This window comes from Anabrus simplex, chromosome 1 (genome assembly GCF_040414725.1).
Source record: "Anabrus simplex isolate iqAnaSimp1 chromosome 1, ASM4041472v1, whole genome shotgun sequence".
NCBI classification, from domain to species: Eukaryota; Metazoa; Arthropoda; class Insecta; order Orthoptera; family Tettigoniidae; genus Anabrus; species Anabrus simplex.
The window spans coordinates 963322873-963345785 of record NC_090265.1 but is presented as its reverse complement, the minus strand read 5'-3'; the positions used below and the strand labels follow the sequence as shown (position 1 = coordinate 963345785).

Sequence of the window (22913 nt, the reverse complement as noted above, 5' to 3'; positions counted from 1 at the left end):
AGATAAAAATACCATTTTTCACTTCTGCAACATGTTAAGTTTTTGAGATATACTGTAGAAATTCTTATTTTAAAATTTCATCGCCTGTTTAGTTCCCCTTAAGTGGATTTTCCAAAAACAAATCACCTTTGTTTCTTTACGTTTAAAGGAGATTCCAAATACCAATTTTTACGTCTGTAACATTTTACGTTTCTGAGATATACTGTAAATACAGTCTTTCTAAAAATTCACCCCAATTTGTCACTCCTGTTTAACCCCCATTAATCGGATTTTCCAAAAACAAAAACATGTTTCTTTATTTTTAAAGGAGATCCCATATACCAATTTTCAGGTCTGTAGTATCTTCAGTTTCTGAGATATAAGTATCCTCATTAAAGGCATTCAACCCCTTGTTCACCCTTTTTCACCCCTCGTATTGGGCTTTTCAGAAAACAAAAATTTGTGTTTCTTTATTTTTAAAGGGGATTCTAAATATCAATTTTTACATGTGTTAACTTTTAAAGTTTTGAGATATAGATACACTCATTTTAGAAATTCACCCCCCTTTTCACCCCCCCCCCCCCACTATTTCCAAAAACAAAGAATACATGTTTCTTTATTTCTAAAGGAGATTGTAAATACCAATTTTTACATTTGTATATTTTTATGGTTTTGAGATATAGTTACGCTCATTTTAAAAATTCACCCCCCTTTCACCCCCCCCCCCATTATTTGGATTTTCCAAAAACAGAAAAATACATATTTCTTTATTTTTAAAGTAGATCCCAAATACCAATTTTGAGGTCTGTAATATCTTCAGTTTCCGAGATATAAGTATCCTCATTAAAGCCATTCAACCACTTTTTCACACCTTTTCACTCCTATTGGGATTTTCCAAAAACAAAAATATACGTGTTTCTTTATTTTTAGAGGAGATTCTGAATACCAACTTTTACATCTGTAAACTTTTAATATTTTGAGATATAGATACACTCATTTTAAAAATTCACCCCCCTTTTCGCCATTTTAGCAATGGAATAACCAAAAATCCTCTCTTAGCGAGCACCTACATTGTAATATAAATGTATCCTCAAAATTTTATTTCTTTATGTCCAGTAGTTTTGGCTCGGCGGTCGGTCGGTCGGTCAGTCAGGACATGTTCTTTTATACTGTATATATAGATGATATGAGTAAAGAAGTGGAATCAGAGGTAAGGTTTTTTGCAGATAATATTATTCTGTATAGAGTAATAAATGAGTTACAAGATTGTGAGCAACTGCAACGTGACCTCGATAATGTTGTGAGATGGACAGCAGGCAATGGTATGTTGATAAACGGGGTTAAAAGTCAGGTTGTGAGTTACAAAAATAGGAAAAGTCCTCTCAGTTTTAATTACTGTGTTGACGGGGTGAAAATTCCTTTTGGGGATCACTGTAAGTATCTAGGTGTTAATATAAGGAAAGATCTTCATTGGGGTAATCACATAAATGATATTGTAAATAAAGGGTACAGATCTCTGCACATGGTTACGAGGGTGTTTAGGGGTTGTAGTAAGGATGTAAAGGAGAGGGCATATATGTCTCTGGTAAGATCCCAACTAGAGTATGGTTCCAGCGTATGGGACCCTCACCAGGATTACCTGACTCAAGAACTGGAAGAAATCCAAAGAAAAGCAGCTCGATTTGTTCTGGGTGATTTCCGACAAAAGAGTAGCATTACAAAAATGTTGCAAAGTTTGGGCTGGGAAGAATTGGGAGAAAGAAGACGAGCTGCTCGACTAAGTGGTATGTTACACGTACATTACAGGTAACATACCACACATAAAGAAATATGTATTTTTAAGTGGTATGTTCCGAGCTGTCAGCGGAAAGATGGCGTGGAATGACACTAGTAGACGAATAAGTTTGAGTGGCATCTTTAAAAGTAGGAAAGATCACAATATGATGATAAGGTTGGAATTCAAGAGGACAAATTGGGGCAAATATTAATTTATAGGAAGGGGAGTTAATGATTGGAATAACTTACCAAGGGAGATGTTCAACAAATTTCCAATCTCTTTGAAATAATTTAAGAAAAGGCTAGGAAAACAACAGATAGGGAATCTGCCACCTGGACGACTGCCGTAAATGCAGATCAGTATTGACTGATTGATTAAAAAACACGTACAATAAAACCTTCCCACCACATCAAAACCATACTTTAATACAATATGTAATGTAACTATATTTAGTCTCATTACACTCCCACTCCACTTATTAATATTTAGCTGCTTCAAAGCACAATTTGAAATTCATGCCACTATATTAAATAGCTAAGTTTCACCTTATACTTTGTACCATTCTGTAACTTCTCTTGTGATTTTGTAATTTCCGCTCCTTGCAAATCTTAAATTACTTCTTTCATTCCCCACTGATCGCTCCTGCATGATGAAATGTAATTCTTCTCCTGTAAGGTGGCACACACTGTCGCCAGTCGTGGAAGTATCATGACTGGGAGTCACGTGATATATTTTTGGCGCGCATATAATAATCACCCAACAGTCAGTTCATGCTAGCTCTCTAAAGGAGCAAGATATTAAGATATCAGTCTAAGGACCATTGCATCATGAGAAGTTGAGTAAGGATTACAGTTAATTTCAAGCCTGGATAGAAAAAGTTTTACTATTCATGGGATTAATCAGCAGTCTGAGGTTTTCTCCACTCATTTTTTGTTTTATTTAATTATATTAAGTTCTCTGCTCATCTAAGAGGTAACATGTACACTCATTTCTACGTTAGCTGATATCTCCAAGAATAAGTACCTGAAGTGTTCATTTTTTATGTTGTAAACTGTGGTAGGCCTATTTTAATATACTTCAACCCTGAAATTGATTGATATTCTAAAACTAATTAGACTTATTTTGATGAACTGCGGTAATATAACTTAGAGAGAATATACCTAAGCATTTGGTCAAGCTTTTCTCGGTTTATCCTAATCATTTTCCTACATTCTAACCTGATCAGTAGTGATGGACAGTCTGAGACGAGGTCTCGAGATTTCTCAACTTCTCGAGACTAGTGCAGGCACTATTACTCGCGAGAAATTTTGAGAGGTCTCAAGAGCATTGTTCGCACATCGCGTGGTGAGCAGCATATTGTAGGCCTACAGGTAGATGGAGCTGAATATTGTTTGTGCCGAGTATGCGAATAGCCAACCATGGGCCATCTCCATTCTGTAAATATGTGTCATCAAGCGACTGGGGCGTTCATTTCTTTCATTACTACAGAGGTCTATTTTGATGCAGTATAACAATTTTAAAGGATATGCATTCTGGCATTGTATGTAGCGGTAAGTACACGAATGAGCAGGCTAAGTTCAGAAACTTATGGTTACTGTAGTAGGTACACCTACCTGGATACTAGAGGCATATATTATTCAAACTCGAGACAGGGCAAGATGCACCCTGCTGCATATGCAGCCACCATTACACATGAGTAGAACGTGTAATCTAAAATGCCTTAGTTTGCTCCAATTCATTCGACAGGTAAGTGTACAGATTCACAACTATTTTTGGTTAAAAAATAAGTTGCCTTAAGCAATTTAGTGTATCGACAAGGTGGAAAATAAAAAAATACTTAGTTGTGAATCTGTTTAAGTGTGATACAGACCATGAAGCTGATTTTATGTAAGGTAGGTGTACAACGTTATCAGACACCACATTCAATATCACAGGATCACTGCTTGTGTTTACCAATATTTTGGTGACGAAGGAAATAATTCCTTACAAAATAATATCCGCTCCACACTTCCTTCATCCACATCCGCAAATTGTTATCTGCGGATATTGTAAATATTTAACTGCAGTATATTACACCCAAGGTATTGAAACAGATAGATCTATTAACATAATACAATAGGCTTGAAGCCTGGCACCAGAACTTCTACAGTCACAGGTTTATGAGGGATTTTCTCTTGCGCCAACTACCGACGTATTGACCTTTGTTCCTTCCTTCCATTAAATGCGGGCAGGAACCAGGTAGGCTCAGGTCAGATTTACGGCTTTATGGTCTCAGTGCTCTTTATATATCACCATTCCCCCCACTGCTTAATCACCAGGAAAAATAAGAGTATACCTGAGTGAAAATCAATACACATCATTATTTAGAAATTATCAGCAAAATTATCCGCACTGCCATACAGTTTGTACTCGCCAAGACACTAACTTCATGGATATCTACATCCGTACAGGGCTCTAGTTATAGAGTATTTGCATCATAATTAGGTACTTTGGTACACGACAGTGCAATGTGAAATTGTGTCTTAATTGTACGTGGCAACTTTAAGATGATGTCTGAAATGCAACATAGGTCGAGGATGTCTGTTATTTTGAGGAGATGCCACATAGCACAGCCTGCTGTGTTGTTTGTTCAAATACATCGGCAGAAATACTTCTTGGATGATCTGGCACTTAAAAACACATAATATCAATGAAGGAATCGTCACAGAGTACCTCTGGCCCAGTCTGCATCACAATAAGCTACCCTGTCAATAATTGCAAAGTATACAGGTAGGTGTACATCCTATCTACAGTTATTGACAAATTATAAGCGGTATTCAGTTAAGATGTCCACCTGAAATAACTCATGAACCATTTAAGATACTGACATTCTATTTTCACTTTTGTTGACAGTATTAAGGAGTTCATAGTTTAACATACAGTGCTTTCCTAGGCTTTTGACACAATGTATCGACAAACACATTTCCATATGAGAACTGCTGATGATATACTATCAACTTTACACTCGTATTTACCGGGACATCACACAGCTTGCACCACAGGAGAATCAGTCTTGAGAGCATTGCCTAGCCATCACTCCTGTCGAAAGAATTGGAGCAAACTTGGGCATTTTATATTACAAGTTCCACTCATATGTAATGGTGGTTACATATGCAGCCAAGCATATCTTGCCCCGTCTAAGTTTGAATAATGCACGCCTCTAGTATCCAGGTAGGTGTACATCCTACCTACAGTTATTCACAAATTATACAGGGTTATTCAGTTAAAATATCAACCTCAAATAAGTTGTGAACTGTTTTCACTTTTGTTAATGGTATTAAGGGGTTCACAGTTGCAACATGCAGTACTTTCCTAGGCTTTTGACAAAATCTATCGGCTCACACATTTCCATATGGGAACTGCTGATGACATACTGTAGTTACACTCGTAGTTACTGGGACGTTGCACAGATCGCACCAGAGAAGAATCGGACTCGAGATCTGTGACGTCAGTCTCGAGAGTCTCGAGGGAGAGAGCGTTGCCTATCACTGCTGATCAGTGTGAAGCTTCAGTGTCCTGTATTATCTTTATTTAGAGGTGGCTCTCTGAATTACCTTACTTGTGTGTAATTCAAATATGGTACTGCGTCATTAATTGTAGCATTATTCTGGTATTTGCCTTGCTGCTATTTACGCTGTTCATAGGTTATTTTATTTATGATCTTTTCCCTCACCTTCTTTGCTGCTGACTTATTACCTTTCAATTTGTGTTTTGCTGTATTAAGTATTTCATTTTGATGAAATTATTGAGTAGGAATACTCTTTCCTACGTATGTTATTATGCAGAATTATGAATAATTTCCAAGATTTATTAGTATTCTTATCTGAGTGCTGTATGGGATGAAATACTTCAACAATCCTTTAATGACTTAGTTATTGGTTCCTTTCTTAAGATTTTTGGTCAATCATATGTACTGTTTAAGGCATCATATGCTGTCTGAATGACCTGTTACTTGGTGTATTTAAGGATTATAATTCTTGCTCTCTATAAATTGATAATGACGATTTCACCCACTTCATCATCATCCATCTAGTATTTGTTTTCTCTACCTACAAAATTATATATTGTACTGCTACTTGCTTGTAATCAACTTTAAACAGCATTCATTGAGCACTCTTTATATTGTATAAATTCCTCCCTTCCATCATTACACTTCAGTTGATTCCTTGATCTTTAATTAAAATATTATAATTGAATAAATTTAAATGAGTGTTGTTATTTGATGGATTTATGCAGCATCTTATTGATTTTCTTTCACATTTGGTATTATTATTTAGTTCCACTCACTGGAGTCCTGAGCTTTCCATGTTTGTTTTGAATTTCTGTTCATACAGCAAAAGATTCCCTTCTTACAAGACAGAGTGATCAGTGCTGCTCTATTTCCCCCTTGTTCTCCAGATCTAACAGTGTGTGATTTTTTTTTCTTTTTTGCTATTTGCTTTACGTTGCACCGACACAGATAGGAATGAGTTAGCTGGAAAATTTATAATATCCAATAACGGACCATTTATATTGGTATTATAAATTTACTCATTCGGAACAATTATTTCAGATTCCCTATGAGAATCAACATCTATCATCTGATGGCCAAGCAGGCATCAATTTTTGATAATGAGACAAAGTCTCTCATAGTGCACTGGCACTGCCGGTGGCTACAATTAGCCTACGCAGTGGCCTCCACGGTATGCACTATCCAGCGTCTTGGTAGGTGTGCTAGGTACCAACTGATGAGCCCAGCCTAGCACACGAGGGCGAAACGCTGGCAACCAGGAATGAGTTAGCTGGAAAATTTATAATGTCCAATAACGGACCATTTATATTGGTATTATAAATTTACTCATTCGGAACAATTATTTCAGATTCCCTATGGGAATCAACATCTATCAACAGATAGGTCTTATGGCGACGATGGGCCAGGAAAGGCCTAAGAATGGGAAGGAAGCGTCCGTGGCCTTAATTAAGGCACAGCCCCAGCATTTGCCTGGTGTGAAAATGGGAAACCACTGAAAACCATCTTCAGGGCTGCCGACAGTGGGGTTTGAACCCACTATCTCCCAAATACTGTGTGTGATTTTTACTTGTGGGGTAAACTGAAAGAAAAAGTGTATCGAACAAATCCTCACACACTGGAGGAACTGAAAGAAAACATTACAAATGCAATCAGAAACATTACAGTGGCAGAACTCACTCGCTTCAGCTAGAATGCGGTTACCAGATATAATACCTGTATAACCCAGGAAGGACGACACTTCCAGCATCTTTTATAAGGTATGATTTCTTATCAGATTGTATACACATACTGGGCCTCTAACTGAATTCAAATTATTGAAGTAACTACAGTATTATATATTGCAAGCTGATGCACGGTATTTTTCATTCCTATTATGTACCGTATTTACCCCATCACATTAAAGTAAGAATACCATCATATTGCACCTTGCTGCTGCCTGAAATCCTCTGATGATGGCCATTGGCTGTGCCCTGTTCGACAATTTCACATCTCAGGATTTTATCATCTCCACTGGTTAGAATTTTTGCTATTGTCGCAATGTCCATACACCTTTTACTTAAGCAGGACAAATGCCACAGTTGATTAGGGTCTCTTTACCTTCATGACTATTGTATTGCTGGACATCCCATGGAGGAGGCACCCCAAAATTGTACCTTTATTAAGTCTGACAGCTTATACCACATGCCAAAACTTTTTCAACTCAACGTCTTGCTCACAAAGTCACGGAAAGGCCACACAAATTGCGTTAACAGAAAGACCACACGAATCAAACAACCTGCTGTCATTGGGTGCCCAATTACTTTTACGAGGTAATGTTCTTTTATCTTCAATATGAAATGAAAATATTACGATACATTTTCTTGTACCAGCCTCATACAACATTCATGTTAAAAACCAACAGTCCTGAAATATATGCAGTTTGTAAGAAAGTTTATTTATAACCTCTTGGTTATTAATTTTCACACATAGATTATCAAACACTATTCCCAATTCTTTCACTGTGTCAAATTTAAAGTCAATTTCCTAATTCAGAAAAATAAAATAACTCTCATAGAAAAATTAATAAATATAACTTGCCAAATCTTCGAGAAAATACTCCCATCACTGCTGTTTCTTCTACAACCCTCAGATCACACATGAGAGCCAGTTCAAATCCCCCAGCCACAGCATATCCACTCACTGCAGCAACCAGAGGTTTTTTGATCATTTTTCTGGTGGGGCCCTGAAAGACAACCACATAGCATAGCATAACATTTAACCACATGATGAAACTTTTTCTTAACCATTACAATATTGCAATCCTGGATCACAATTTACTAAGAGTTGAATCCCTGAGAAATAGTACACTGCATGGTAAGCAACAACAATGACTATTAAGGAAGCAACATCATTTAAAATACTCTGATTCAGCAGTGCTGTGAGTATCAAATGAACATCAAGAGCTCACTGACGCATATTCTTCTGTCATTCATTTGATCAGTTACTCACATACTCCATAGAACTAAAATAGGAACTACAGCAAGTGGGTAGTTTTAATGCCTTCTATGTGAGGAAGGCATCTTGTTAAACTACCTCATATTTAAGGCTACACATGAAATCATATCTAGAAAGATAGGAACATGAATAGGAACACACAATAGGATAAACACAATAACAGGTCACATCACAAGAGGGAGCAATATAAGAAGGAGACAAGAACAAATATGAAAACACAAAAGGACAATCTCCACATCTTCATACACTGGTGTCTTCAAATAGATAACCTCTCTCCTCACCAATCCCAATTTCTCAGCCCTCTGATGTGCTCATTTCTGCTTGCCAGTTTTAACACTCATTGAGGGATCAAAATGATAGCTCTTCTGTCTTGCTAACTTAAGTGAATCTTCATACATGAGTGCAACAGTCACATATGCTTACATAAAATTGAGATTTCACCAAATATCACATCCAGTCAATACAAAAACACTAACAATTTCTAGGAACTGGATCTTGAACAATTTCATATACTGCAGTTATTATTATATGGGCCAGTTACCATAATTTAAGTAAGCCAGTCACTCGAATGTGAGCTGACATTGGAAACTTTCTTAGTGTCATCTGACTGTCATGATCATCCCTCTTCATAACTTTGCAACTATAAATTATATCCAAATGGTTAATATACTGATGTTGATTGGACCAAGCTATCTGAGATTCTGTAGGTGATCAGGATCAGGTACCGAGAACGAAGAATGATCTACAATCTGCATAAAAATCAGTCTGCAGTGATAAGAATCAAGGGCTTTGTAAAAGAGGCAGCAATCCAGAAAAGAGAGAGGCAAAGTTGCAGTTTGTTCCCCCTCCTTTTCAATATTTATATAGAACAGGCAGTAAATGAAATCAAAGAGGAATATGGGAAGGGAATCACAATCCAAGGAGAGGAAATCAAAACCCTGAGATTTGCTGATGATATTGTTATTTTATCTGAGACTGCAGAAGATCTGGAGAAATTGCTGAATGGTATGGACGAAGTCTTGGGTAAGGAGTACAGATGAAAATAAATGCAAAACAAAAGTTGTTGGTTTTTTTTTTTTTTTTTTTTTTTGCTATGGGCTTTACGTCGCACCGACACAGATAGGTCTTATGGCGACGATGGGAGAGGAAAGGCCTAGGAGTTGGAAGGAAGCGGCCGTGGCCTTAATTAAGGTACAGCCCCAGCATTTGCCTGGTGTGAAAATGGGAAACCACGGAAAACCATTTTCAGGGCTGCCGATAGTGGGATTCGAACCTACTATCTCCCGGATGCAAGCTCACAGCCGCACGCCTCTACGCGCACGGCCAACTCGCCCGGTCAAAACAAAAGTAATGGAGTTAAGTCGAAACCAAGTCAGGTGATGCAGGAAATATTAGATTACGACACGAGGTCTTAAAGGAAGTAGATGAATATTGTTACTTGGATAGTAAGATAACTAATGATGGTAGAAGTAACAAGGACATAAAATGCAGATTAGCACAAGCAAACGAGGCATTTCTTAAGAAAAGAAACTTGCTCACCTTGAACATTGATGTAGGAATTAGAAAGATGTGTTTGAAGACTTTCGTCTGGAGTGTGGCATTGTATGGAAGTGAAACATGGATGATAACTAGCTCACAAGGAGAACAGAAGCTTTTGAAATGTGGTGTTACAGAACAATGATGAAGGTGAGATGGATAGATCGAATTACGAATGAAGAGATATTGAATCGAATTTGTGAGAGGAGATTGATTTGGCTTAAATTTGACCAGAAGAAGAGATAGAATGATAGGACACATCTTAAGACACCCAGGACTTGTGCAGCTGGTTTCTGAGGGAAGTGTAGGCGGTAAGAATGGTAGGGGTAGACCAAGGTATGAATATGACAAGCTGATTGGACCACCTTTTGAACATACTAAAGCGGAAGTGACATCATTGCCTCGTCACACTCGCCATGGTTACCAAATGAACCGGCGCGCGATTCAAAGTTGTACTCCAGCAGTATAAAACAGCACAGCTCACAGATTGTACCTCGCGTGCATTTAAAATAATTAATACATTAATGTATGCATGTTAGAATTTCATACAGTCTTTTAACGGTTAACATCTTTAAACAAATAATTGACTGAATTACATTTTAAACGTGGAAACCTACAATCTGTTTTCCAGTCATTGACCATGTCAGGGATGGAATGAAAGAAGCCCCATCTTGTGGCGAGGATAGGAATTGAGCCAGCTACCGAAGCCTGTCGCATTCCTCTGGGGCAGTGATTAATGACTGAGAGATGAAATGATATTGGAGAGTGTTGCTTGAATGAAAGATGACAGAGAAAATTGGAGTACCCGGAGAATAACCTGTCCCGCCTCCGCTTTGTCCAGCACAAATCTCACATGGAGTGACCGGGATTTGAACCACGGAACCCAGCGGTGAGAGGCCGACGCGCTGCCGCCTGAGCCATGGAGGCTTTCACATTTTTAATGTACTAACTACAGTTTCACGCTTAAAAGCATTGCGAACGAATTCCTTTGATATACACAGTAATCATTATATTCATTAAATAACATGGCACTACCACCGAAGCTGATTTGTGCATACAGCTTCATCCATCGAGTTCATTCCTAAATTAGCCTTTATCTCCTCATTCCGAGTACCCTCCTGCCAATGTTCCCACCTGTTTGTACCAGCAATCATTCTCGCTACATTCATGTCTGTTACTTCTAACTTATGAATAAGATATCCTCAGACCACCCAGTTTTTGCTCCCTAAAGCAAAGTTCGTCTGAAAACGGACTGATGTAAAGATAGTTTCGGCTGGGAGTTGACTTCCTTCTTACAGAATACTGTTGATCGCAACTGCGAGCTCACTGCATTAGCTTAACTACACCATGATCCAATCTCACTTACTATATTACCATCCTGGAAGAAAACACAGCCTAAATACTTGAAATTATCGACCTGTTTTAGCTTTGTAACACCAATCTGACATTCAAGTCTGTTGAATTTCTTACCTACAGACATCAATTTAGTCTTCGAAAGGGTAATTTTCATATCATACTCATTGCACCTATTTTCAAGTTCCAGGATATTAGACTGCAGGCTTTCGGCACAATCTGCCATTAAGACCAAGTCGTCAGCATAGGCCAGACGGCTTACTACATTTACAACTAACTGAATCCCTCCCTGCCATTTTATACATTTCAGCAGATGATCCATGTAAACTACGAACAGCAAAGATGAAAGATTACAGCCTTCTCTAACCCCTGTAAGTACCCTGAACCAAGAACTCATTCTACCATCAATTCTCACTGAACCCCAATTGTCAACATAAATGGCTTTGATTGATTTTAATAATCTACCTTTAATTCTATAGTCCCCCAGTACGGCAAACATCTTTTCCCTCGGTACCCTGTCATATGCTTTCTCTAGATCTATGAAACATAAAGGTAAGGTAAGGGTTATTCTGCCCAAAGGCAGGTCCAAACTTCCGCAGAGGTGTTCCTGAGCCGGAGTTTACGTGCGGTAGGGTTGCCAGTTCCTTTCCGCTCCTACATTCCCTTACCCCCAACCAACAGCGTGTGGCAACCCATCCAACTCCTGACCACGCCCAATGTTGCTTAACTTCGGAGCTCTCATGGGATCCGGTGTTTCAACACGGCTACGGCTGTTGGCCTATAAAGCATAAACAGAACTGCTTATTCCTCTCGTAGAATTTTTCACTTACCTGGCGCATACTGAAAATCTGATCCTGACAGCCCCTCTGTGGTCTGAAACAACACTGGTTTTCATCCAACTTCCTCTCAACTACTGATCGCACCCTCACTTCCAAGATGCCAGTGAATACTTTGTCTGGTATACTAATCAATGAGATATCTCGATAGTTGTTGCAATCCTTCCTGTTCCCTTGCTTATAGATAGCTGCAATTACTGCTTTTGTCCAATCTGAAGGTACCTTACCAACACTCCATGCTAATCTTACTAATCAATGAAGCCATTTCATCCCTGCCTTCCCACTATACTTCACCATTTCAGGTCTAATTTAATCTATTCCTGCTGCTTTATGACAATGGAGTTTATTTACTATCCTTTCCACTTCCTCAAGCGTAATTTCACCAACATCACTTTCTTTCTCCCCTGGAGCTTGCCTGTTCGCAACACCACCAGGAAGATTTCCTTTTACGTTGAGAAGATGTTCAAAATATTCCTCCACCTCTCCAGTGATTCCCTGGGATCTATTATGAGTTCACCCGAATTACTCAAAACACTGTTAATTTCCTTTTTCCCTCCCTTCCTAAGATTCTTTATTACTGTCCAGAAAGATTTCCCTGCTGTTAGGCCTAGCCTTTCCAGGTTATTACCAAAAACTTCCAACAACTTCTTTTTTGGATTCAACAACTATTTGTTTCGCTCTGTTTCCCTCATCTACGTAGAAATCCCTGTCTACCTCGGCCCTTATTTGGAGCCATTTCTGATAAGCCTTCTTTTTATGTTTACAAGCTGCTCTCGCTTCATCATTCCACAAAGATGTTCGCTTTTTACCATCTTTACACACAGTTGTTCCTAGGTATTCCCTTGCTTTTTCTACTACAGCATCCCTGTATGCCACCCATTCTCTTTCTATATCCTGAATCTGCTTACTGTCTACTGTTCGACACTTGTCACTAATCATATTCATGTACTTCTAATTTCCTCATCCTGGAGATTTTTCTACCCTTGTTCGTTTACAGACAGATTTTACTTTCTCTATCCTAGGCCTAGAGATACTTAGTTCACTACAGATCAAATAGTAGTCGGTAGCATCGAAAAATCTCCAGAAAACTCGTACATTCCTAACAGACTTAATGAATTCGAAGTTGGTTAAGATATAGTGTATTATGGATCTGGTACATCTAGCCTCCCATGTGTAGCAGTGAATAGCCTTATGCTTGAAGAATGTATTCGTAACTGCTACACCCATACTAGCACAGAAGTCCAGCAAACGCTTCCCATTCTCATTAGCTTCCATATCTTCCCCACATTTACCAATCACCCTTTCGTATCCTTCAGTTCTATTTCCAACTCTCACATTGAAATCGCCCATTAGCACTATCCTATCCTTGCTGTTGACCCTAACTACGATGTCACTCAATGCTTCATAAAACTTATCAACTTCATCCTCATCTGCACCCTCACATGGTGAATACACTGAAACAATTCTTGTCCTAATTCCTCCAACTGACAAATCTACCCACATCTTTCGCTAATTTAATGCCTAATAAACTATGTTGTGTGCAATGGTATTCCTGATAAACAGCGCTACCCCACACTCTGCCCTTCCCTTTCTAACACCCATCAAGTACACTTTATAATCTCCTATCTCTTCCTCGTTATCCCCCCTTACCCGAATATCACTTACTCCTAGCATATCCAGATGCATCCTCTTTGCTGACTCAGCCAGTTCTTCTTTATTTCTTCCATAAGCCCCATTAATATTGATAGCTCCCCATTGAATTCCATTTCGTTTGCCAAGTTGTTTCAAAGGAGTCCCTCGCCTGTCAAATGGGAGTGGGACTCCGTTACTCCCATAGGTCTGAGGCTTGCTTAAAATGTTCTGAGCTCGGTAAATTCATGAAGGAGGATGCTACCTTACTAGCACATAGTCCAAGTGAGGAGCTCTCCTCGAACGGGTTAGGGACCACTGGTGGACTGTATAGTTCTAGCCGTCTGAGCACAAAAGAGGGCCATGACTCAGAATATGTCCGAGATGCCCACTCCTACTGGACAGGTGTAAGGAATATTTTGAAAATCTTTTCAACGTAAAAAGAAATTTTTCTGGTGACGCGAACAAACCAAGCTCAGGGGGAAGAGGATAATGATGTTGGTGAAATTACACTTAAGGAAGTGTAAAGCATGGTAAATACACTCTACTGTCATAAAGCAACAGGAATAGATGAAATTAGACCTGAAATGGTGAAGTGTAGTGGGAAGGCAGGGAAGAAATGTCTTCATAGAGTAACATAATTAGCATGGTGTGTTAGTAAGGTACCTTCTGATTGGACAAAAGAAATAACTGCACCTATCTATAAGCAAGGGAACAGGAAGGTTTGCAACAATTACCGAGGTATCTCATTGATCAGTATACCTGACAAGGTGTTAACTGGGATTTTGGAGGGGAGGGTGCGATCAGTGGTTGAGAGGAAGATGATTGAAAACCAGTATGGTTACAGACCACAGACGGGCTGTCAGGATCAGATTATCAGTATGTGTCAGATAGTTGGTCGGCCCCATGGTGTAGGGGTAGCATGCCTGCCTCTTACCCGGAGGCCCCGGGTTTGATTCCCGGCCAGGTCAGGGATTTTTACCTGGACCTGAGGGCTGGTTTGAGGTCCACTCAGCCTACATGATTAGAATTGAGGAACTATCTGACGGTGAGATAGCGGCCCCGCTCTAGAAAGCCAAGAATAACGGCCGAGAGGATTCGTCGTGCTGACCACACGGCACCTTGTAATCTGCAGGCCTTCGGGCTGAGTAGTGGTCGCTTGGTAGGCCAAGGGCCTTCGAGGGCTGTAGTGCCATGGATTTTGGTTTGGTTTTGGTTTGGCAGATTGTTGAAAAAATACTACAGGAAGAATAGACAGTTATGTTTAAGTTTCACAGATCTAGAGAAGGCACATGACTGAGTACCAAGGAAAAAGATGTTCACCCTACTATGGGATTAAGGGTAGGTTATTAAAATCAATGAAAGGCATATATGTTGATAATTAGGCTGCAGTGAGAATTGATGGTATAATGAGTTCCTGGTTCAAGTTATTTACAGGGATTAGACAAGGCTGTAATCATTCACCTTTGTTGTTCATAGTTTACATGGATCATTTGCTGAAAGGTATTAAGTGGCAGGTAAGGATTGACTTAGGTGAAAATGGAGTAAGCAGTTTGGCCTATGCTGATGACTTTGTCTTAATAGCAGACTGTGCCAAAAGCCTGCAGTCTAATACCATGGAACTTGAAAATAGGTGCAATGAGTGTAGTATGAAAATTAGCCTTTCTAAGACTAAATTGATGTCAGTATGTAAGAAATCCAAGAGAACTGAATGTCATATTGGGATACAAAGCTGGAACAGGTAGAGAATTTGAAGTATTTAGGATGTGTGATCTTCCAGGATGGTAGTATAGTAAGTGAGATTGAATCAAGGTGCAGCAAAGCTAATGCAGCAAGTCTGCAGTTGCGATCAACAGTAAGAAGGAAGTCAGCTCCTAGACGAAACTATCTTTACATCAATCTGTTTTCAGACCAAGTTTGCTTTATGGGAGTGAAAACTGGGTGGACTCAGGATATCTTATTCATAAGTTAGAAGTAACAGACAAGAAAATAGCGAGAATCATTGCTGGTGCAGATGGGAACAATGGCAGGAGGATACTCAGAATGAGGAGATGAAGTTAGAAATGAACTCGATGGATGAAGCTGTACGTGTAAGCTAGCTTCGGTGGTGGGATCATGTGAGGCGAATGGAGGAGGATATGTTACCTAGGAGAATAATGGACTCTGTTAAGGAGTGCAAAAAGAAGAAATGGGAGACCAAGGCAATGATGGTTAGACTCAGATTCTAATGATTTAAAGATAAGAGGTACAGAACTAATTGAGGCCACAGAACTAGTTACAAATAGAGGATTGTGGGGTGGTTGGTAAATTCACAGAGGACTGCAGACTGAACGCTGAAAGGTATAAGAATCTATGATGAAAATGTATATATCTGTATATATTTGAACTGCAGCAAATCCTTATCTTAAGGTAAGTCAATAACATTGCTTTTCATAAGGTACTAATAAATGTGAAGTCAACCAACCATTGGACCTTGACCCTGCTGGAAATTAAATTCTTGGTCTTCCATGAAATTAGACACTTCGTTAAGATCCAAGCCTGAGCAAAAGTTTCCTCCAGTACCATATAAGACCCCAGCCTTGACAGAGCTGTCTGCTTCAAATTGTGTGATAACTCTGACCAATCTCTGAGCAGTTAAAGTATCGACACAGTTCCTCTTTTCAGGTCGGTTAATACCAATCGTCATAACTTGTCCAATAATGTCAACCAGCACAGTACCTATAAATGAAAAAGAAAGAAAAAATATAAATATTCTAATACCCTTTCTTACCTGGCAGGATTTTTTAAGTCCCAGTCCTATTTTTTGCCATATAAAATGTATTGTACGTATTTTTTGAACCCTAGATGCCTGTCGGGACTCTGTTGTCCCATGCAGTACACACACAAGAACTGCCGAGACAGAAATGTAAACATTTATCGCTAGAGAGCAGGTTGAATCGGCATGAGCCTCTCCTTTGTGTTGTGTGAAATATGACGTGCAAAAATATCTGTTTATGTTGTGAGTGAAACAAGTGAGGCATCCTGAAAGTGGCTATTGACGTAATAATACTTCAAAGTGTGTATTTAGCAATTCAGATATATTGTTGTTTGAATGTAACGAGAGTGAAATGTAAAAATCTACTTGGGACTGAAAAGTCCCGTTGGGCATCAAGAGTACATTCCGTGGCAAAGTAACACATTCTGTATAAGGGTGACATTTTTGAGTAATCATGTATTACTCAAAGACTTACCGGATAACCCTCAAAACTCTGATATACATACACAGTGAAGATGATGATGAAAATGGTTTATTGAATGTTTTGAATACTAGTAATGCTTCACAAAATAATTTTGATTCTGTGTTTGCATCTGCTCTTGTAAATTATGGTACAAATGAAGTGGTCACCATTAATGGTTCTATAAATGCCGAGAATCAATTTCCTGATAACACTATAAGGGAAAATTATGCCAGTTCTGTACCCAGTTCGTCTGCAGAAGGTCCTGAGAGGGATGCCGCAAAGAGACTTCCGTAACCTGATTGCTGTTGGAAGAAAAGGAATGTTACAAAAACATTGCGACCATTCAAACAACCAGGAGGTAAGAATTCATGTGTGTTTAGCATCACTTCCCTGTAATGAGTTGCATAACCGTCAGTGATTGTAAATTAGAGTTGGTAATGATTTACTGCATTTCTGCTTTTGCAGATGCTGTCAGATCGTCGGACACCAACAGATATCTTTCTGACATTGGTGAAACCTATCTTCAAAGATATAACTTATCAATCAAACCTTTATGCTATTCAGAATAGCAAGATTCTAAACCTACAAGAAGATGAATTACTTTCTTTTACTGGAATAAACTTTCTGACGGGTCACAAATGTTTACTGTCATGGAAGCATTATTGGGCTACAAGTGCAGATTTGGGTGTAAAGGTGGTAGCTGAGAATATGTCTAGAAATATATTTGAAGATATTTTGCGCTTTTTGCACGTGAATGACAACAATGCAGCTCCAAAAAAACAATGGGGATAAACTGTACAAAACTAAGACCAATGATCAACAGATGTCAGATATAAGGAGGTTTACAATGTTACATGGGAACAAAGTGTTGATGAATCTACTTATACTATTCAAAGGCAGAAGCTCACTAAAACAGTATAATTCTATGAAGCCAGTGAAACGCAGTTACAAGCTGTGGACTGTAGCTGACCAAAAGGGATATACTTTTTCATAGTTTATTAAGGCAAGGGGAAACAAAATGCAGAATTTGCTGAATACACTTTGGGAGAACGTGTTGTTCTGCAGTTAACAAGGCCATTTTTGGGGACAGGGAAGGATTGTATTTTTTGACAATTTTTTCTCCACCATAAAGTTAATGGAAAAACTGAAGTTAGAAGAAACTTTTGCCTGTAGGACAATTCGTCATACTAGACGTGGGTTCCCAGACAACTAGGTGGATAACAAGAAGATGGCTCGTGGGGATTGTGATTATTGCTTCTAAAATTTGGGTATAGGAGTTTATAAATGGAAAGATAATAGAGCTGTCCACCTCATCTCAAATTATCATGGAATCGAAACCACCACTGTGCCAAGAACAATGAAAGATGGCTCAAAATCAAGCGTAGTATGTCCAGAGACTGTGTCAGACTCTAACCAGTTCATGGGAGGTGTTGACCTTGTAGATCGTCTTCATGCCTTGTATCCAGTGGACCGGAAGTCTAGGAAATTGTGGCACAGGATATTTTGGGGTGTTCTGGGTATTACATTTGTCAATGTCTGCGTGTTGTATGATAACCTTATTGACAAAATTACCATGCTAGAGTTCAGACGCTCTAATGCAGAAGGGTTCATGACAAAGAAGGATGAAATGAAATGAAATGAAATGAAATGAAATGAAATGGCGTATATGGCTTTTAGTGCAGGAGTATCCAAAGACATGTTCGGCTCGCCAGGTGCAGATCTTGACTCCCACAGGCAACCTGCGTGTTGTGATGAGGATGAAATGATGATGAAGACGACACATACACCCAGCCCCCGTGGCAGCAAAATTAACCAATGGTGGTTAAAATTCCCGACCCTGCCAGGAATCGAACCCGGAACCCCTGTGACCAAAGGCCAGCATGCGAACCATTTAGCCATGGAACCGGATACAAAGAAGGATGTATCACGTGAACAGAAAAGAAATTCTGGACAGGCAGTGACATGCAAATCAGATATAAAACGAAAGAAAACAGCTTTCTCTGTTCCATGCAAATGCCTGCACGGGCAACACAGGCATCCACTACCCAAAGTTTATACCTGGTAGGGGACGAATGTGAAGTTTGCAGCTCCCAAAAAGTTGAATCGAGACCTCATTCCAAATGTTCACATTGTAACGTATTCCAGTGTCTCTATAAGAAGAACTGCTTCATGGAATACCACGAAATGCTAGTCTGAGATCAGATGCAAGGACAGGGAAGATGTTCATATAAAACATGTTCTCTCTCATAAACCATATGATTTGTGTGTGTCATTATGTTTAGTGGTACAAATTGTTGATTTAATAGTACTCCAGTGTCCATTTTATTAAAATGTTGATTTAATAGTTCTCCTGTGTCCTTTTTATTAAACGAGTACTGTAAATGTGTCCATTATGAGGTGATTATTTTAACTAAGTTCATACCCGGAAACCTGTATCTAGATACCTGACGGGACTTTAAAGTCCCAAACCCAGAAAAGCAATTTGGGTTCAACCCAAAATTTTGAAATGTAGTACATAACTTAGTTAGGCAATGCTTGTTAAGAATATAGTAGGTAATAAGTTATTCCCCCCCCCCAAAAGTTCTTCAATGCTTGGGCTGGAAAGGGTTATAAATAATGCTTTGTCTGAAGCCCCCTAACAACCTAATCAAAATCAAGATGAGAGTCAAGTTTTTGCTATGAACTAGCATGTAAGTTGTCACAAACACTAAAGCAAGATAGTTTTCAAATCCCTCTGCAGTTGTGTGTAATAGAGATATTTGATATCATTATTGGCTGCTACTTCTTTCTCAAGTATACAATTTTCCTGCTTGACAATTCACTTCACACTTGGTGAGCTTTATCGCAAACTTCTGGTGACTAAACAAACTAGTTCTTGTGTAGAACATTTTTCCACACAAATGGCATTTTATAGATGGCGGAGGGTGTGTTTGGACTTGGCAAAGCTTGCATGTTGCCATTTGGACTCTTCGTGTCTGCGAGATTCTTGTTTGAATAGTTAGACAGCGGCAAAGATGGATCGCTGCCAAAATAAGCATCCTAAGCAAACATTTCCCAGATCTGGAGATTTATAATGGTCTCCTTCATGATTTGCTTAGCTAGTCTTTATATCATCTCAAAGGAGCACTTTGAGGTCTTGTGCCAGAGCAAAGTAAACCACAGAAGATTTGGCAAGGGTCTCTACTGTAAATCAGACAGCAGAAACGCCTTGTTCATCTAAGTCGATGACCAATGTTGGAACCGCACTATTAAGACTTCCTTTCTCTAAAATTGCAAGATTGGTGATATGGTCCCTCACCTGATGTTCAAAATGGAACAGAGTTTCCGCTGGTGGAAGCGCTTAAGCTTCTTATGTCACAACAGTATAAGGTTCAGGCTTTACATTCATAAAATAGTGTATAAATTACTACAGCTTGATAAAGCATAAGTTTGGTACAGACTGTTAAATCTTTGGTCCTCAAGACTCTCTGGGACAGTCATCCAAATATTATGTGAGCAGTACAGAGTCTATTCTTCAATACTGTTCCAAAGTACATTGCTTAGACAGGATGCTCCCAAGGTATCAGATCTCATCAACTTGTTCTACCCTCCTTAACAGGTAAAAATCTCTTCTCTCCTTCCCAAATGATTGCCTTAAAGTTTGCCCAAAGTGTATCCACATTACTCCCTTCACTTTTCCAACAACTGAATTATTGTGATTTAAGGTTAAGTCCATGTATCTTTCCTCTCTTCCAGGCCTATATGTTCCTTTAATTCCCACCTCCTTCATATTATCACAAACTAATTTTATCCTTAATATTTCATCCCTATCATCAGCAAACCACTCATGTGAGCAATAAGTTTCCTTCAAAAGAATACCCCCCCTTATTTTATCACCTCGGTCTCTACGATAGACTGTATACTCTTCTGGAAATACTTCTCTACTGCCCACTCTTTCTCCCAACCATGATTCCACTCCTATCACAATATATATCCCATAAGATTCCATCAATGTACCAAATTTTAATTGCTTATTTACTACGCACGCTTCATGGTGTGGTTTACTGTAGTCACGTCCTAGTTCGTGAACCATGGGCAATGGCTGAATGGCCTAGTATGTGGTCATGAGAGTCAGGATACCAGTTGCTATGTAATGGGAGTGGGCATCTGAGACATATTCTGAGTCATGGCCTTCCTTGTGCTCAAGCAGCTAGGGCTATACAATCCACCGGTGGTCCATAACCCATTAGAGGAGAGATCCTCACTTGGACTATGTGTAAGTAAGGAAGCATCCTGCGTCATGAATTTACCGAGCTCAGAACATTTTAAGCAAGCCTCAGACCTATGGGAGTAACGGAGTCCCACTCCCATTTGACAGGAGAGGGACTCCTTGGTAACAACTTGGCGAACAAAATGGAATTTGATGAGGAGCTATTAATATTAATGGGGCTTATGGAACAAAGAAAGTAGAAGTGGCTGAGTAAGCAAAAAGGATGCATCTGGATATGCTAGGAGTAGGTGCTATTTGGGTAAGGGGAGATAACGAGGAAGAGATAGGAGATTATAAAGTGTACTTGACGGGTGTTAAAAAGGGAAGGGCAGAATGTGGGGTAGAGCTGTTCACAGGTATACTATTGCACGCAACATAGTTTCTGTTAGGCACATAAACGAGCGAATGATGTGGGTAGATTTAGCAATTGGAGGAATTAGGACGAGAATTGCCTCAGTGTATTCACCATGTGAGGGTGCAGATGAGGATGAAACAGACAAGTTTTATGAAGCATTGAGTGACATCGTAGTCAGGGTAAACAGCAAGGATAGGATAGTGCTAATGGACGATTTCAATGCGAGAGTTGGAAGTAGAACTGAAGGATATGAAAGGGTGATTGGTAAATGTGGGGAAGATATGGAAGCTAATAGGAATTGGAAGCGTCTGCTGGACTTCTGTGCTAGTATGGGTTTAGCAGTTACGAATACATTCTTCAAGCATAAGGCTATTCACCGCTACACATGGGAGGCTAGGGGTACCAGATCCAGATTCGGGGAGTTTTCGATGAAACAGACTACTATCTTGATGTGTAGTGAACTAAGTATCTCTAGGCCTAGAATAGAGAAAGTGAAATCTGCATGCAAACGAACAAGGGTAGAAAATCTCCAGGACGAGGAAATTAGACAGAAGTACATGGATATAATTACTGACAATTTCCGATCAGGTTCAGGATATAGAAAGAGAATGAGTGGCATACAGGGATGCTGTAGTAGCAACAGCAAGGGAATGTCTACAAACAATTGTGTGTAAAGATGGGAAAAAGCGAACATCTTGGTGGAATGATGAAGTGAGAGCAACTTGTAATGTAAAAAAGAAGGGTTATCAGAAATGGCTCCAAATAAGGGCTGATGCAGACAGGTAATGTACATAGATGAAAGAAACAGAACGAAACAAATAGCTGTTGAATCCAAAATGAAGTCGTGGGGAGATTTTGGTAATAACCTGGAAAGACAAGGGTAAGCAGCAGGGAAACCTTTCTGGACAGTAATAAATAATCTTAGGAAGGGAGGGAAAAAGTGTTTTGGGTAATTCAGGTGAACTCATAATAGATCCCAGGGAACCAATGGACAAGTGGAGAGAATATTTTTAAAATCTTCTCAACGTGAAAGGAAAGGAAAGGATGGTAAACAAATTCCATTGTCATAAAGCGGCAGGAATAGATGAAATCAGATCTGAAATGGTGAAGTATAGTGGAGAGGTAGAGATGAAATGGCTTCACACAATAATAAGATTAGCATGGGGAGTTGGTAAGGTACCTTCAGATTGGACAAAAGCAGGGAACAGGAAGGATTGCAAACACTATCGAGATATCTCAATGATTAATATACCAGGCAAATATTCACTGGCATCTTGGAAGGGAGGGTGCGATCAGTGGTTGAGAAGAAGTTGGATGAAAACCATTGTGGTTTTAGACCACAGAGGGGCTGTCAGGATCAGATTTTCAGTATGCGCCAGGTAACTGAAAAATGCTACAAGAGGAATAGACAGTTGTGTTTATGTTTTGTAGATCTAG

At 39.3% G+C, this 22913-nt stretch overlaps 1 protein-coding gene across 4 annotated transcripts in view; it reads right to left on the bottom strand.

The window, feature by feature from the left end:
• The window catches only part of LOC136857819 (uncharacterized), a 132085-nt gene that overhangs the window by 57365 nt on the left and 51807 nt on the right, over window positions 1-22913 (bottom strand). For all 4 annotated transcript variants that reach the window (XM_067136768.2, XM_067136771.2, XM_067136770.2 and 1 more), the window contains exons 2-3: window positions 16119-16372; window positions 7884-8028 (exon numbers count right to left, since the gene is read on the bottom strand). In XM_067136768.2, coding sequence (XP_066992869.1) covers window positions 7884-8028; window positions 16119-16372 — 399 coding nt within the window. The remainder of the gene's footprint in view (window positions 1-7883; window positions 8029-16118; window positions 16373-22913) is intronic.